Source organism: Centroberyx affinis, unplaced genomic scaffold, assembly GCF_046629955.1.
Source record: "Centroberyx affinis isolate AG114_WGS23_722 - 3 ecotype Tasmania unplaced genomic scaffold, CSIRO-AGI_Caff_v1 ptg003041l_1, whole genome shotgun sequence".
NCBI classification, from domain to species: Eukaryota; Metazoa; Chordata; class Actinopteri; order Beryciformes; family Berycidae; genus Centroberyx; species Centroberyx affinis.
Window position 1 is genome coordinate 7501 of NW_027281131.1, and position 18233 is coordinate 25733.

Below are 18233 nucleotides of genomic sequence, written 5' to 3' on the forward strand. Positions count from 1 at the left end.
CTGTGAATGTGTGTGTGTGTGTGTGTGTGTGTGTGCGTGTGTGTGTGTGTGTGTTGATTGCGTCCAGATGCTGGTGATCTTCAGGAACCCTAAGGACACCCTGGTCTCCTTCTACCACTTCTCCAACAACAACCCGGTCCTGCCCTCCGGTCAGTCCTGGGAATCCTTCTACTCCCAGTTCCTGATGGGAGACGGTGTGTATACGCAAGAGACTAAAACATCCAGAACATCTAAAACATCCAGAACATCTAAAACATCCAGAACATCTAAAACACCTAAAACATCTAAAACACCTAAAACACCTTCTAAAACTATTTAAACACATTATTTTGTGTATTTTCTCCATTAACCAGACAGTAGCTGAGGTTGATCTCATCTCTCCTCGGTCACCTTCTGAAAAATGGTTTCTCTTCCATTTTCCCTTTGTATTATTATACATATTCATGGTGGACCGATGAGTAAACATTCCTATTTATATTTTTATATCTGTTTTATTTTTGATTACATTCCTTTGGTAGCTTTTGCAATCTAATTTTTCCCATATACAGAGAGAACTAGAAAAATACTACTGAAATTGAGATTGTCGTAAGTAATAATAGACTTTATAATAAACTTACGACACTTTAGATAAGGGAACACATATTAACTGTTAACTATGGCTTTTCCCTCAATAGTTTAATAATTTTGAATTTTCTAATAAGTAATAGTAATATAATCTAATATAATACATAATAAGTAATAGTAGTTTCTAATGACTAATAATGAACCAAAACATTACTAATACGCATGTTAATAAGCAACTTATTAATAGTTAATATGCGTTCCCTAATTGAAAGTGTTACCAAACATTGTTACAAAATAAATATCAGTAAATAAAAGCATAGGGTAAGTAATAGTAATAACATCTATAGCAGCAAGAACAATGAAGTGAAAATAGAACAACTGTAAAACAAGGAATAGAAAATGAGAAAATACAAATTTAGATAAATATCATTATGTGTCAGACTATGCAGCTCAACACTGTTGGTTTTTGTTGCATGCTGGAGAAAGTTTGTCTTGTTCCAAACTTTGCCTTCAATTTCAGGTTTAATTAAGTATTCAATGCCTTTAGTGTTGATAATCTACGCTTATTTCAATATCTGATTGAACAAATGTACAAAAATAGGCATACATACATACAGCAACTGTTTTATAAGAGCAGGCGTCACATTTTTCAAAAGCTGGATACCACATTTTGGAATGAAACTGTCCAGATGCACTGTAGGTTAACATTGTTCTCTGTGGGTTGAGTAACTTCTGTGATCCTGAGGTTCAGGAACTCCTTCCAGCTACACATTGTGCAAGCTTTAAATTATATGGCTGTCAATAGGAAATATGGCTAGTTCCTTTCAGTTCATGTCCACTTCCTGGAGATGTGTGGTTTTCATCTGATAGTAAAGAGATGATGAGCAGCCAGTCTGTCATTATAAACCCTGACAGGCTGAATGAAGCCTGAGCACATCGTCCTGATTATTACTCTGCTACTGACCAAACACAGTAAACATCTGACATGAAATACTGCTGCCAAAAATAGTTCAGCAGAACTGTGGAAACGGCTGAAGCTAGCATCCATGGCTACACTGTACATTACATTATACTGCATTATATTACAATACAGTACATTACATTACATTACATTACATTACATTACATTACATTATGTCATTTAGCAGACGCTTTTGTCCAAAGCGACTTACAATAGGTGCATTTTGTCAACAGCAGTCAAACCGAATGTGTATCACAGTCTTCATCAGCTAAGGCTTCAATAGCAATAAGTAGCATTTGTAGAATAAGAGTTACATATATATACATATATCTATATATCTATATATATATATATATATATATATAACACCGACACCGACCAGAGATATATATATATAGGATATCTAGTAGCTTTGATCCATGGCTACACTGTGGCAGAGCTGTAACCATAGCAACAAACAATAAACAATAAACAAATTCCAGTAAGATGAGCTACTTTTGATCAGTAAAATAAATTACAAGTTATATTGTAAAACTCTTGTGTGTTTCTAACCCTTGTTAGCAGAGTGTTTGTCTGCAGTAACGTCTGCTGCCAGTTAAGCTAATCAGACTTGAGTGTTCAGCACAGTCATGTAAGAACCAGGCTGAACATCATGTGAGCTTATTCACAAAGTGACAAAGATTTTGAATACTGACCCAACTACACTGGTGGCAGGATGCATCACTGGTGGATGTCTCATGTTAGAATGCAATTCTTCAGCTCCAGCCAGCAAAAACACTTTTGCCAAATATTGCACATGCAGGGATACAATTTAGCCCCGTCCTGGGACAGCGTCCTCTCATATTTCACGATGGGAGGCGATAGACAGAGAACCTTTAAGCCAGAGAAAACTGTCCTGAAACCAGAAAGGCTCCAATACTCAGAACTCCAAAGTGTTTTAATTACTTCCAGGTTGAGATAAATCAGAAAACCTGAACTGTGAACTGTGAAAGCCATGAACACCTCATTTGAAAAACAGATGCTGGACAGAAATGAAAAGTCGTGTTCCAAAATCTTATATAACCGTTTCAGGGGGGAAAATCATCACCTGAAGTGATCTCAGTATCTTGTGTCAGGAGGGACTTCAGAGATATGGTCCAAAGTATACTGGAGCACACGGATTAAAGGCAACAAACTTTACTGTAGGACTAACGTTTCGACGCCAAGTGCGTCTTCATCAGAGTTCGGACTCTGATGAAGACGCACTTGATCTCAGTATCTCTCATGTTACCTACTACTATCCTTCAAAAAGTGCCATAACTTCAATTTTGTGCTGTCAATCACTGTAAGAGTAACTGTCACGTGTTTGAAATGGTGGATTTCTCATTTTGGATTGAAAGTCTTCAAGTGAATTGAGGAAATGTGAGTTGAGTACATTTTGTACCTTGTCCTCTTGTCCAAATGTATCACCATCCCACCATCAAATCTGTTGGTTGTGGAAAGCATTAGATGAGGACATCACATATGATGACAATAAATTTAACAGGAGTGGAATTTAAAGCCTCTCTTGTTTAGTTTCTTGAGTAGTTGAAATGTATATTTGTAAGTTGCAGAGTTTTAACTGGACTCAGGTTTTGTGGAGACAGTTTTTTCCACTCGTTACGACGTCAGCATCGTACTTTCCCGACCGCAGAAATTCCCTTTTTGTGTTTTTTGCACATACATTTGCTGTTTGCCTTTACAATCCTCGGCTCCGCTGAACCTTGCGAGCAAACATCTGTGTTTATTGGCCAATAAAAGCCTTGTATTGTATAGCCGGGTGGGCAGGGTTACTGCGGAGATGCTGGAAGTATCTGGAGCCGCGTGGGATTAAAGAAACACTGTTGTTCTACTCATTAGTTTTACGATGTTCAGAAACCCCGTAAAATGTTTTTGATGCCTGTCAGGCTTTCTCAGACTCAGCAGAGGAGGAAAGTTCATCGTCATGTAGACTTATGCCATATAATAGACATATTTATTTTCAAAAATTCCCCTTACAGCGCATAAACTCCCTTCTTGGCCACAGTGGGGAGATCAAACCTCGAATCCTGGCAGTGTTGATGCCTCGCTCTATCCATTGAGCTACACTAGTGGACATTTTCCCTTTGCCACCCTGAACTGCGGTTGGTCTGGTGTCTCTTGTGCAACATATAAAATTGACTTAACTGTCCTCAACCTTTTTCATATCAAGGACCCTAATTTAGTCCACATTAGAGCCACAGCAAAGACCCCCATTTGATGAGATTTTGTCTCTCTGACTCAAATCTGAGAATATTTTTATTGTCAGATATGATTTTGTCCAGAACTCCTTGTCTGTATTGCAGGTAGAGAAATAACAGAGAAACTATGATCAAAACAGTCATTCTTCTACATTCTCTAATTCTCTAACTTCTTGTAAATTAAATAATGCTGAAGTTTGACCACTTTTGACCCCCTGGTACCCCCTCAAGGACCCCCGGTGGTCCCCGGACCCCACGTTGAGAACCACTGCTCTATAATTCTACCACTGTAACTGTAATTCTCCAACACTGACCAGAGAACAGGAAGGCTGTACAGTGTTCTCCCAAAACATTGAAGTTCCCAGCATGCATGTGACGCACGGCCATGTGCGGGAGGCGGTCAAGTTCAGCATCAACCCCAAAGCACAGAGTTTTGACAGTCAGGGGCGGGGCTTCCTATAGGCGACATAGGGCGCCAACCCGAGGGGGTGGGGCCAAAATTGTGCCCAGAAAAAAAAAAGTTCATCAGCATAAATACATTTTATCGCGATCTACAAAGAAAGAAAAAACAGAAACAGAAATAAACCTACTATGCTTTAGGAACATTGTGCTCCTTGTTTTACTGAGACTGAGTTACAGCAACAGGTTGAGTTCTATCCCAGTCTGTCTCCAGACCTGCTCCGGACGAGTAGCTCTGAGTAGCTTTAAGTCTCTTTCAGTAAAGTAATAATAAATATTGCACTACGTGAGTTGATTTAAGTGACATGAGACACAACTGGGGAGGATTTACTAGCCTAAATTGTTTTGAATGTAGCGTAATGTATTAACCAATCAAGAGCGATGTGTGTGTTGGGTAGGCCTACGTTGTGTCTCAGGTGAAGGTGAGATGCCTTTACAGGTTATTCTCATGACTTGTTGGGCTGTGCTTTTTACATATTTACTGTGTTGTTTCTCTTGGTTGTAGGTTGCGTATTTAGCAATTGGCAATGTGTGATGATGGTTAACGGGACATGAACGTATTGAGCGCATTTGGCATTGCGTAATGGTGAGAGGGACACAGTTTTTGGCATTTGGCATTGCGTAATGGTGAAAGCATATGGCAATTTGGCAACAAAATACATGTCAGATGCCGTGGGTCATTGTGGGGCAATAACAATGGGCATCATATTATTATTACCATATTTTCTTCCTTTACTTCCCTCTTTCTAAGAAAAGCCTAAGTAGGAACAGGAGTTGGAAACTAGCAATAGCTCTAATCCCTGTATCAGTTGCATCAACTTGTTTGTAACCAGTTGATGTTGCACTGTGTTCCTTTGATCATCCCTATCGTTAAACTAATACATAAATACATTCATATTAAAACAGCTTTGGAAAGATTTGTTGGTCCCAATTTCACAAAGCGATGCAAGCAGCAGCTTCAACTTTCATTTTTACACTGTATTTACACTATATTTAGGTTTTCACATCTATTCAACATCAAAATGTTTGCTGGGTGCTTTAGATTCTGATTCCTCGGCTCTTATTCGTACAGGTTCCTGGGTGGGACAGGACAGGGGTCATGGAGGGGTCAAGAATCTCCGATGGTTTTATGACAGTTAAACCTGCCAGTCAGCTGTCCTTTGACCAGCAGGGAAATGTTTAACAGACAGAGCAAAACCCCTTTGTCTCCTGATTAGTTTCTGTCTGTCTGTCTGCCTGTCTGTCTGTCTCTGTCTCTCTGTCTGTCTGTCTGTCTGTCTGTCTGTCTGTCTGTCTATCTGTCAGTCTCTCTGTCTCTGACTCTGTCTATCTGTCTATCTGTCTGTCTCTCTGTCTCTCTCTCTGTCTGTCTGTCTCTCTGTCTGCCTGTCTGTCTGTTAGCTAGATTTCTCAAAAAGTTAAAAACAGATTTGTCTGAAATCTGGTGGACAGGTCGCTCTCAGCCCAGGGATCAGCTTATTAGATTTGTCTCCTGATTAGTTTCTGTCTGTCTAACTGCCTGTCTGTCTGTCTGCCTGTCTGTCTGCCTGTCTGTCTGTGTGCAGTTCCTTGGGGGTCGTACTTTGACCACGCTCTGGCCTGGGAGAAGAGGATGGACGACCCCAACGTCATGATCGTCACGTACGAAGAGCTGAAACAGGTAGTTCACACACTGAGCGTCTCACTGCATCTCCAGGTTTTGTCCAAAATTGGTGTCTGAGATACCACATTTGAGTTAAAAATGTAATAATAATAATAATCTTTATTTGTATAGCACCTTTCATACAAGAAATGCAGCTCAAAGTGCTTTACAACAAAGAAGTTACATGCACCAATTGCTTCACATAAAACTTGATAATAATAGCGAAAATAAGATAAAGATGAGAATAGAATACATAGAATGCATCTTCACATGAAAATATAGAATGAGCATAAAAACAGGGATAGAATGCCATAATTAATGTAAAATAAGATGGAGAATAAAACCCACTTGATAATAATAGTAAATATAAGATAATGCATAACATAAGATGGAAATAAAACCCACTGAATAATAATAATAAAACAAAGTTAAAAAAAAACATAGAGTACATAGAATGCATAAAATCAAGTAAAATACAACATTTTAAAAGAATTACAGCAGTGCATAAGTGCGAAGCAAAGTGCAAAAAAAGAGTTTCAGGCCTGTATCAGGAAAAATGTTGATCTTTGGTGTATTTTTTAAATGCCAGAACACAAAATGACAAAATGAATCATCCCTCCAAGTTTTGTCAAAATCCGAACAGTGCTGTCTGAGATAATCGCGCTTGAGCAGGATCAATTAAACTTCGATTGAAACAGCGCAGGGTGAATTCTAGTCATTATCGATTGGGAATTTTGGGTAGAATTATTATAAACTCGACTCAGACTCTGACCGGTGTCTCTTCTCTGTGCCGCAGGACCTGAGCGAAGGCGTCCGTCAGATCTCCAGCTTCTTCGGCTTCAGCCTGACGGAGGCTCAGGTCCGGCAGGTCTCGGAGGAGAGCACCTTCACCGCCATGAAGGAGAGCTCCGCCCACTCCCACGGCACCCTGGGAAACGTGGTCTTCAGGAAAGGTGGGTTCACCTTCTCTAAAACTTCTCAGACGAAGTAAAGATGTATTGAGTGGTTTTTTTTCTTAGGGTGGTGAAGTTCCTCGTTTTTTAACCCCTTGCACCCTGATTTCCCCTTACAGTTCCCTTTAAGTAGCTTTAAAGTCACAATGACATGAACATTTAATTAGCTAATTTTCCATTTCATAATATACACATGTTTCACAATAAATGCCAAAAACTGTACAACATTATATTTTCTTGTATTTTTATATCAAACTTCCTGGAAAACCGTGTACCTTTAGCGATTACCTCATCGTGTACCAACATCTTTCTTTCCCTAACTGATCTCCCATTGGTCTACACTTGTGAATGATTATGTCCCGCCCCAATGTCCTGTTTATGTAAACAAGAAATACATCAAATTATGGAAGCAAGATGCTCTCAAAATGCTGTTTTATTGTGACTTTAAAGGTTGAAAAAGAAAAAAAAAATTCAAACATTCCAAACTCATTCCAACACTTCACTGAAGCTACAGCTGTTTATATGGAGTGAAATATATTCGAACCCAAGACAACATTTTTTTATGAATTACATAAAAAATGAAAAAAACCTAGATGTCTTATGAGTCATTTTCTACATATTTCCCTATGATTCAGCCTGACATATTTGGTATCTTTGGAAACTTTGAGATCTTGTAAGTAATCAATGCTTCGTTTTAAAGATCCCACATGGTGTAAGACAGGACTCCCCTTGCCTCTGTGATGATAAAGCAGTTGGATGGTCTATCTAAACATGGTGAAAGTATCAAAACGCACGGTCGCCAACTAAATCCACACAATCCATATTAGAAAAGCGAGCCTCTAAACGAGCCGTTTGGACTTCCGTAACTTTGTGGCGTCACAAAGGTTCGCTCATTATCATTTTTGTAAGAAATAATAGACTAACAAAGTGTTTTTTTCAAAGCGGTTGAGCGGTTGTCGTTGTTTATTACCGGAGAGTTTTCCCTACCTGTAGCCGCCGGGTCGCGGCGTCTCACGTTTCACTCTCAAAACGTTTAGCCGATCGGAACAGAGGGGTCGTTAATATTAATGAGCCTTAAAGACACAGCGACAGAAACGGCCTGTTCTTGGTAAGGCTCAGAGAGATGCTGGAAAATGAACGGGGAAAAATGGATTGAGAGTGTTTTTGGTTCATGACACCACACACACAGCTTTGAATGGACCTCAAGGCAGAAAATAAAACACTAAGTGGAGAATATGGACATTTAAGGGTTACAAGCCGAAATGTTGGAGAACCGCAGCTCTACTGTGTCCCCAGCCTGAGATAAACAGCCTGGTTGAATTCATCACCCATTATCTCTCTGAGTCTGTTTCCACACAGCGACACTGCAGGCTTCTGCCTTTCATCTCCAGCAGCTGCTGACTTTGCTCCTGTGTGTCGAGGCCCAGTTTACCGTATCGGAGCAGATTGTGGTTTACGGTATCGTAGTTGATTATGGTTTACAGTCTCTTTGTGTAACGCCAAGTAAACAACAGGTGGTTTTCCTCTCGCTGTGTCACGGAGAATGACATAACATTACAGCAACGTTACCACACTCATATGACCGAGATTTCCCTCTCAGTGCTGGGAGGATTCGTTGTTTTGACATAGGAAGCCTTATGTATGATATGGATTACACTTTCTCTATAACATACATGTGTGCGTGTGTCAGGTTTTGTAGCATACAGTATTATCTTGTGTTCCTGTCCACTATGAGAACGCAGATGGAATAAAATAAAGTGAAATTGAATAGTCGCATTGTAAAATAAGTGCTGTGAAAAATTTGACACCTAATCTTTAAAATGACTGCTGGCATTAACGAAAAGCATTTTAGATCATATAAGCCAGTGGTTCTCAACGTGGGGTCCGGGGACCACCGGGGGTCCTTGAGGGGGTTCCAGGGGGTCCCCGGCAAATTGATGAATTGTTAAACTTCACCATCATTTCATTTACAAGAAGTTAGCACAGTTAGATTATGTAGAAGAATGACTGTTTTGATCAAAGTTTCTCAGTTATCTCTCTACCTACAATACAGATAGTCATGGGATTCTGGACAAAATCATATCTGACAATAAAATATTCTCAGATTTGGATCCAAGAGACAAAATCTCATCAAATGGGGGTCTGTGGCCCTAATGTGGACTAAATTAGGGTCTTTGATATGAAAAAGGTTGAGAATCACTGATATAAGCAGTTCTGTTTGAAATCCATGTTGGTTTCAGTTTTTCCTTGGAGACAAGAGCACACGACAGAACTGTTCATAAGGAACATTTAACGGCTTTACATAACATTGCTTCTTGTGAAATGTTAACAGCTGCACTTTTGCAAAAGGTTTTTCTCCATTTTCTTTTACCAGAAGTTACAAGGAGCAGTGTGGTAAATAGTTGATTGAGAGATACGAGAGTTTTGTGTATACTGATTTGGTATTAGTGTGTAACATCCAGGGAATATTTGTATATACTGTAGTATGATTGTAGCATGATGCACATATTTGTACATATTTCTTATTTCTATATTATTATTATTGTTATATATTGTAGTATAATGCACATATTTTACATATTTCTTATTTTCTTATTTTCTTATTTCTATTTTTCTTATAATTTCTTTATGCTTATATATATTTATCTTCTAGAATGTGAGCAACTGCAACGTAACCCAATTTCCCCTCAGGGATCAATTAAGTATTTCTGATATTTGTCTGTATAGTACTAAATAACTTTAAAGGAAAAACATTGTTGTATCTGTTCCTGTTTAAAAACCAAACTGCAGCTGACATTCTGGTTCCTGTGCAGGTGAGGTTGGAGACTGGAGGAACCACTTCACACCAGAACAGAGCCGGGAGATGGACCAGGCCTTCAGCAAACACCTGGCAGGAACCAGACTAGGAGCCAAACTCAACTACCACCTCCACTGTCAGTAGGAAGGAAGGAAGGAAGGAAGGAAGGAAGGAAGGAAGGAAGGAAGGAAGGAAGTATTAGCAGGCGAGCAAGGGAAAGGGGAGACAAGGAAGATCTGCTGAGCTTTAATACTAGATATTAATAATACACAGACAAAATTGGAGGGGGGGGAGGGAGGGAGGGAAGGAAGGAAGGAAGGAAGTTTTAAAATAAAAATAAAAACATTGAACAAATGACCACACATAGACCAGACAGATGAACATTGGTCGATAAGTATGCATTCACTACTGTCGGATATATCGGAAAAACAAATTTCCTACCTTTTTTTGATCAATTTTGCTACCAAAGTTTCTGAGTTATGATGCAATGATCACCTTTAATCTTCTCAACATGACAGAAGAATCAGGTTTTGTGTCAGCAAACGGTGAGAAAACACTTAAATACACATGCAGCTTTATTAACAGCTATGTAGTTTGGAGATTAACCATCATAACTAACATTTGGTTGCATGAAGTTTGTTAAATTAGCTTGTTAAGCTGCAAGACGTCCGTGTTTGTTTACCGTTCGCCTTCTGGGTTTGATTTTCACGACGCTGTTTAGATTTGGAAATCCCAGATGTCGGATTTCCCACCAGCACATGAATGCACCACGAATCCCTGCTTCTTTTAGTCAGTGAGGTTTCACACCTGATTAAAACACTTGATGGTGGAGTTCCCTTTATACTGGCAGCTACCTGTATTCATGTTATTACTGCAGTGATGTAACTGCCGTGCCGGAAGCTCACAGACTTTATTCTGTTCAACTGTGAAACTGTGGCATTGGAAACAGAGTGTGGTATAAGATTATGGGCACAACATGTAATCACTGTTTGTATATATTCCTACTGTATATCTCTACACATGAACCTGTTGAAAAATAAACGTTTTTCCAGTTCACTGATTTGCTAAGCGCTCATTGTTGTGGTGTTTTTTTTTTTCAGCCTCCATCTTTGTTGCTCAGCCTCACTTTGGTGTTTCTGCACTGCACTTCCCACAGATCACCTGTCAATCAAACAGTGTGGGCGGAGCTTGTGTTGATGAAGTTTGAGTTTCTGTAGGTGGCGCTCTTTTCTTTATCTGTTCAGCCATGGTGGCTATCACTGCTCATGCTAACTACTCAGTTCTTCTTTTTATTCCAAACAAACTGGATCATGTAATGCATTTAACTAAAAGTAATGTGAAGCGGGTGTAAGACGCACGAAGGGCGTCCGCTCCCAAAAAGCGCTGCATCCGACGTTTTTTTTTTTTTTTGGCAGAGCGGAGCGCTTTCAGAAAAGCACCGGGTGATGTGAACAGCTTTTTTCTCAGCCAACCAATCACGATGAAGCAGAGGCTCACCGTTTCCCTTAGCAACAACAAATATGGAGAAAGTGAAAGTGCCAGTGGAGAAACTGTTCGTTGTAATAAGTGAATTTCCGTTACTGCAACAGCAATCATAAAGGTAGTATGGATTATACTGGACATGTTTTGGAAATATATGGTAAGCCTTGGTAAGGCTGGTAAGGCTTACATATAAGCCTCATGTGCCAGAGACTTCCTTTCTAACCGACCACAAAGAGTCTGTGTAAACGGAAGTATGTCTGATCAGCTCACCACTAGTACAGGGGCCCCGCAAGGGAGTGTTCTTTCACCTGTACTGTTTTCCCTGTATACTAATGAAATGATGATTCAAAAACTGTATAAGTATGCTGATGACATGGTCTTAGTCAGCCTCCTACTGAAGGGGGACCTCGTAAGTGAAGAGAGCTATCTGACTCACACACACACTTTTCAAAATGGTGTGAAAGCAGCGCTTTAGAGATAAACATAGGGAAAACTAAAGAACTGATTATATGTACAAACCAGGACTTTCTGGTTAGGCCAACTGTACTTAATGGCCAACCTATTGAAACTGTAGACAATTTCAAGTACCTGGGTACAATCTTGGACTGTAAACGGAGCTTCTCTGAAAACACTGAATATATATACAAGAAATGTTTACAGCGCCTTTATCTTCTTAGAAGACTTAACAGTTTCAATGTAAGTCAGCCTATTCTAGAAACTGTGTACAAGGCTCTGATTGAGAGTGTACTCTCGTTTAATCTTACAGCATGGTATGGCAACCTTAACTGTAGATTAAGGGGTAAACTTGCCAGAATCGTCAATATGGCCAGCAAAATAGTAAAAAAAAACCCAGACCCATCTGAGTGACTTATACCTCCACAGGACCAGGAACAAAGCCCTGAGCATCATTAGAGACAACTCTCATCCTTTATTCTCTCAGTTTGAGCTGATGAACTCCGGGAGGCTTTATAGGGTCCCGCGGGGAACAAAAAACGTTTTTAGGAAATCCTTCATTCCCCATGCAGTCAATATTCTGAACTCCTGCTAATGCACTTTTATATATTCTTGTGTACCTCCTAGTGTCTCTTCGTATGCACGTTTTGTGTGATTTTATGTACTGTGTTGATCTTATGTAATGCCTGTAAGCCAAAGACAATTTTCCACCTTGTGTGGACAATAAAGTTGTATTGTTTTGTATTGTATTGTATTGTATTGTATTGTATTGTAATTACACAAACTAATAATCATTGGAAAGTATTAGAATAATAACGTATCACTCTTGATTTATGCAATAAGAAATTAATTTAATTTATTTATGTTAGAATTGCCAGTCTGTGTTGCTAATCATGCCAAGCTGGACGGGCAGAGGGCAGGACCGGGCTAAAACTCCGCCCAGATGTCAGCCTCCTCCACGCCAGGGAGTGGCGGGGCGTCACGAGGGGCGGCGAGCTCCTCCATGACGGGGAGACCCTGCACCACACAGCAGCTGTGGGCACTGAGGAAGATCTCCATGTCACGGGCGTCGTACCACTCGTTGGTCTTTTCATTGTAGCGCTCCACATTAAACATGGTGGCGACGCCGTTGAAGCCTCCGACCACAAAGAGCTGGTCGTCCACGACGGCGATGCCAAAGTTGCTGCGGGGGTTCAACATGGGGGACGACCCGCACCAGGTATTCGTCAGGGGGTCGTAGGCCTCGGCGCTGCACAGGCAGCGGGTGCCATCGAAGCCACCCACCTGGGACAGGAGAGGTGGAGTATGAGTCAGATATTTCAGTGGAGGTGGGAACAAGTCCCAGTTTGGAAACTCATGTCATAACTTCCAAGGAAAAAAACAATCCCAAGTACTAACGCCAAGTCTAAAGACAAGTCAAAATCGAGACCTGGAAGGGAATGTTTGGTTATGAGGCACATGCCACCATGTTGGAGGCATGACAGAAAAAGGAAAGGTTGTCACGTAAAAAAATCCACAAAGTACCACAAAGTACCACAACGAGTACCACAAAGTACCACAAAGAGTACCACAAAGCACCACACAGAACCACAAAGTACCACAAAGCATTCAACAGTATGTATCACAAAGTACCACAGAGTGTACCATAAAATACCACAGGCCCACAAGGTACCACACAGAACTACAAATACTACACAAAACCACCCTAAACCACAAAAAAAACACAAATGACCACAAAGCATAGCACAAAGTACCACAAACTACCACAAAGCATACTGCCAAAAATAACACTTTATGGTCCTTTGTGGCACTTTGTGGCGATTAGCAGGATCCATTGTAACCACTGACTGTCCACACCTCTGTGTCTCTGAGAGTTGGAGTGTGTTTATATCAATCTCTGAACCCATCGTCTATCGGTCTGACGACAATTAGACTCTGGGGACGTCGGCCAATATTTGGGGGTTTCCGGTGTAGCCAGCGGACATCCGGGCCAAGACTTCCTCTTCCGTGCGCCGGTCATTGTTTACAGTCCGATTAGCAACTTGAGACGCGAGAATGGAGTCGGAGTCGAGAGACGACGTCTCATATGCAGATATCTGTTTATAGAGATTAGCCGAAATGTCGTCCGGACCTAAAACACCTACAAAAAGTATCAATGTTTGTGTATTGTGTGGAGAAACGTTCGACTCTCGCGTCTCAAGTTGCTAATCGGACTGTAAACGATGACCGGCGCACGGAAGAGGAAGTCTTGGCCCGGATGTCCGCTGGCTACACCGGAAACCCCAAAATATTGTCCGTCACCCCCAGAGTCTAATCGTCCTCAGACCGATAGACGATGGGTTCAGAGATCGGTTTATATGAATGGTAACAGTGTGTTATGTGCTCCGTACTGCATAGACGCGCTCTCCGTACGCGACGACCCCCAGCCCACTGCGGCTGCTTCTCATGGGGGCGATCAGCGTCCACTGGTTGGTCTCAGGATCGTAGCATTCTGCGGTCGACAGGCATCTATTCTCACTGGAACCACCGCAGACGTACACCTGGGGAGAATTACAGTTATACAACAGCATCAGTTAGTTTTACACATCACTGTTGTTGCAGAGGAAACACGCATCCGCAAAAAGTGCAACAAGATGTCAACAATCAAACAAATGTTCAAGTCTTTGTAAGTTGTTTTTCATACTGCACAAGAACGAATGGAAGCAAATGGCTTTTCTGAGTGTTGGGACAATGTGGCCTGATATCTCCACCTACACTGACTGTGTGTAGACATCACCACGAATAATGTGGCAACTTAGTTGACTGATTGATGATTGCCACAAACTTAAAGAAAAAAACACTGGTATTATCCTTTTACAGTAGTCATTAAAGGAGGAGAGACCATTTTGTATTCATTGCCCCAACCCAGGTTTCCCTATAGTCTGGGATTCGAACCGTTGACATTTCAGTCGTTACAATAGTGGCCAACTGCTACCCCAAGCTATAGTTTTCCTTCAGTTGTTTCAAGCTGCTTCTCAGCTCCACCCACCTTTCCATGTAGTGTTGTGGCGCAGGCATTGCTTCTGTACTCGTGCATGGGTGCGATTAGAGTCCACTGGTTGGTCTCGGGCTCGTAACGCTCGGCAGTCTCGAGTTCCGCTTGTCCATCACAGCCTCCCATGGCGTAGATGCGGCCGTTCAGCACAGCCACACTGACACAGCAGCGGCGTGAATGCATGGGCGCCACCTGGTGCCAAGTGCGGGTGACTAGATTGAACTTGCATGCGCTATTTGAGAGGTCAGTGCTGTCGTGTCCTCCGACGCAGTAGACAAAGCCGTTGAGGAAAGCAGCGCCGTGGTAAGCCCGAACGCTCTCCTCATCATTGGACACAGTGACCCAGCGGTCGGCGCGGGCATCGTACGCCTCAAAGGCATTGGTCGGAGTACCGACGCTCCTGCCTCCAATGGCCAATAGGATGTCAGACGGCAGGCGTGGGCGGGCCAAAGGATTAGAGTAATTAGATCTGGAGGGTCTGTTCATGTTGAGATCACACATGGCCCTCATGGTATTGATGATGATGGGCTTGCACTCATCGCTGTCCTCCACCAGATCGTTGTTCTTCACGTTGTACATGAAGTAGTCAGAAGCCATCAAGGCCAGGCGGACCTGGACAGAGACAAGAAGACGGTAAACTAAGGTTTGACTGATATGGGTTTTTGAAGGTATTGATACCAATACCGATACCGATATGTTTGTACTCTTGCCAGGGATGGAAAAGCCTCTGAAAGAGCATTTACACCATCATGGGACACTCAAAGTCTCCATTGAAATGCAGACTAATTAAATTCTTCAAGGGGTAGCAGCTTCGTGAGGGGGCTCTATCATCTATTCTCTCATTACAATTTTCTCTGGACAAGAACGCCAGCTAAATGTCAAATATACAAATATAAATTGGTGACAGGCGACTTGTTGTTCATCCCTCGGTTACCTTGGGCAGCAGCATGGAGATGTGACCGCTGCGTTCCTCAGGGGAGTGGGCGATCCAGCGCAGGACGGCCTCAAACACCGCGCTCTCCTGCTTCACGTTCAGTTTGTCCTTCTCAATGATATCAGCCAGCTGCTGCAGAGAGAGATCCAGGAATTCAGAGACACCAGCGATCTCCTCAAAGTGATGCAGGATGAAGCGGTAGGCTTTGCCCCTCAGATCAGGGCAGTAGTAGAGGTCCACAAACTTCCAGATGCCGATGCAGTTCTCCAGGCAAAGCTGGTTCTCCAGGAAGTCACAGCAGGCGAGTGTGACGCCCGTGATGGAGAACCGGTCTGCTGCTGCCAAAAGCTCCTCCACATTCTGCTCCGTCACGGGAACAGAGTGGGTGTAGGCGTACTCGATGATAAGGCGCATCATGTTGGCCGACACGTCGGGGATGTTGTAGACCCGCTGCTCTGAGGTCGCCCAGCCACCGGTGAAGAGAGCGCTGTGGGACGAGGATTCAGAGGATAACGTTACTGTCACAATGAAGCAGCATTTTGAGAGCGTCTTGCTGCCGTAATTCGGCATATGTCCGGTTGAAACGGGTTGTTGCGATGGGAAATAATGAGGGGAGGGATCATGTAAAAGTGACCAATGGTGTAAACCAATGGGATATCAGTTAGGGAGCGAAAGGCAATTTTATTTGATGGGAGAGGTGAAGGGACAGGAGTGGTCCAAAAATCTGTGATGTATTATTAGTTATATAGAATGTTGAAGAAGGCAAACAACATTGTGGGTGACCAGAGGCCCCCTTGCCTCCTCATTTGAATTGTTGCCATCTGGGCGACGATATTGCCCCCCTCTATTCACTAAAAATAGATCCAAGTTTTCATTTGTTTCACAAGCTATTAAATTGTTAAACAGGTACCAGCACCAGCACCTTATCCCCCATGCACTTTGGCCACTCCTTCCTGGTCACAAAAGATGTCCAGCTGGTCTGGCCCGTCCCCCTCCTCCTGGTATGTCTATGGGCATATGTACGAGTATGTCTATTAGTCTATGAGTATGTCTATTGATGACTTTGTATGTCTATTGGTAACTATTATGATATGGGTATGTTCGAGTATGTCTACTGTTGACTTTGTGGTGAACCAATTTTCCCACGGGGACAAATAAAAGTATCTATCTATCTAGTTGGAATTTTTTATGCGCAACGTACACCTTGTAGACTCACCACCCGCCAGGCGAAGGGTAGGGGTCAGGGGTCAAGTGGCAAGAGCGGAGCAGATAAACCTGTTTTGTCAGAAGTGTTTTTTCAATAACTGTGAAGTCTAGTCACATTTGAAGAGTAATAATAAGAGAGAGTGCTGAGAAATAATGCTGTAAGTCAGTTTTTGGTGTTGTTTTTCACATCCAGTTGATTCACTATTAACATTTTGCAGCCACTCCTGTGTTTTTCTGCTCATTTGAAGAGTATAACTTCATAACCAAGATAGCCAACTCACCGGAAGTACGGGCTGCAGCCACAGAGGACGTTCTTGTGGGCGTTAAACTCGACGTCTCCGACTCTGATCACCACGTCACACAGCTTTCCCTCCAGACGCAGCTCATTCAGGACTGAACACGCCATCTGACATCTGGGAGAGTTTCGGCTGATGGAACTTTCTCCTTGTTCATTCATTTTTGCGATATCAAACAATACAATATAATTCACTCGACTCTTACAGGCCTCAGTGATGGTTTTCACAGGTTTCACCGGCTGTCTTCATGTGAGAATCATGAACCCTCAAAGTCTCTTGATCAGCTTGTAGAATGGCTGTTTATTGCATCACAAAGCCTCAGGATGAGCAGAAATGAAAGGAAGGGATACTACAGTACCACAGAGGCACTGCTAAAAAACACAATTCATTATTTATTTTTTTAAATAATTTAATTATTTTGTAATTATTTACAAAAATATAACATAAATAAGGTATTACATTCAATAAAATACATCAAACAAAATAAAAAAAATCATTAAATAATTAATGTAAAATAAGTAAATGTACTAAATACTAATACTACTACTAAATGTTGAAATCATTTTAGATGTTATATTATGTTTACATTGTATATTTTGTTTGTATATTATCTCATATTATTTTATCTATATTTATCTATTAATCCATTTATCTAGTCAAAACAAATCTGATTCCAGTCCCTGTAACTTTCTTATAGTTGGAGGCTGGCTGTTGGCTGCAGACCTTGATGCCCAGAAGAGACTAAACTAAATTAACCAGCTAAATGTCACACATGCAGTCTCTTTCTGACACTAAACTAAACTAAACTAAACTAAACTAAACTAAACTAAACTAAACCACCAGTGAGTGGTTGTACTGGGCAGCTCCCAGTGTGCAGCAGACCGCTGCTCCACTGATTATTTCCTGAGGTCTCTGCTGCCATCTGCTGCCCAAACTGTTAAACTGCAGCTACTGAACTGATGAAACGTTACTGAGTTGTTGTTATGGTGAATTGGTCAGGACCACTTTAGTCCAGAGGTGGAGACTCGAGTCACATGACTTGGACTTGAGTCAGACTCAAGTCACAATTTTAATTGCTTGAGACTTGACTTGATGCATGAAGAGAAGACTTGAGACTTGACTTGACTTGGGTTCTGGTGACTTGGGACTTGACTCTGACTTGTACTTTGATGACTTGAAAAGGTTTCTAAAGTCTTGACTTGAGATCTTGTGTTT

At 41.7% G+C, this 18233-nt stretch overlaps 2 protein-coding genes across 2 annotated transcripts in view; one reads left to right on the forward strand and one right to left on the reverse strand.

The window, feature by feature from the left end:
• Positions 1–10649, forward strand: part of sult6b1 (sulfotransferase family, cytosolic, 6b, member 1) — a gene marked incomplete at its 5' end in the record, with an annotated part of 11189 nt that extends 540 nt beyond the window's left edge. The window contains 4 exons of the mRNA XM_071537410.1: positions 68–194; positions 5787–5881; positions 6660–6816; positions 9630–10649. Coding sequence (XP_071393511.1) covers positions 68–194; positions 5787–5881; positions 6660–6816; positions 9630–9757 — 507 coding nt within the window. The remainder of the gene's footprint in view (positions 1–67; positions 195–5786; positions 5882–6659; positions 6817–9629) is intronic.
• A 1826-nt stretch (positions 10650–12475) lies between these two features.
• On the reverse strand, positions 12476–17153 carry LOC139659199 (kelch-like protein 10). The gene is made up of 5 exons (XM_071537414.1): positions 17004–17153; positions 15517–16003; positions 14577–15194; positions 13939–14088; positions 12476–12832 (listed from the first exon to the last, which is right to left on the reverse strand). The coding sequence occupies exons 1-5, from the start codon at positions 17126–17128 to the stop codon at positions 12476–12478; spliced, it is 1737 nt and encodes a 578-aa protein (XP_071393515.1). The 5' UTR covers positions 17129–17153.
• Between the last annotated feature and the right edge of the window lie 1080 nt (positions 17154–18233).

Coding starts and splice junctions, on each gene's coding strand:
- LOC139659199 (XM_071537414.1), bottom strand. CDS start 17,128: ATGGCGTGTTCAGTCCTGAATGAGCTGCGTCTGGAGGGAAAGCTGTGT. Junction 14,089..14,576: donor CCACAACACTACATGGAAAG/GTGGGTGGAGCT, acceptor AATTCTCCCCAG/GTGTACGTCTGCGGTGGTTC. Junction 12,833..13,938: donor ACGGAGAGCGCGTCTATGCA/GTACGGAGCACA, acceptor CTCCTGTCCCAG/GTGGGTGGCTTCGATGGCAC.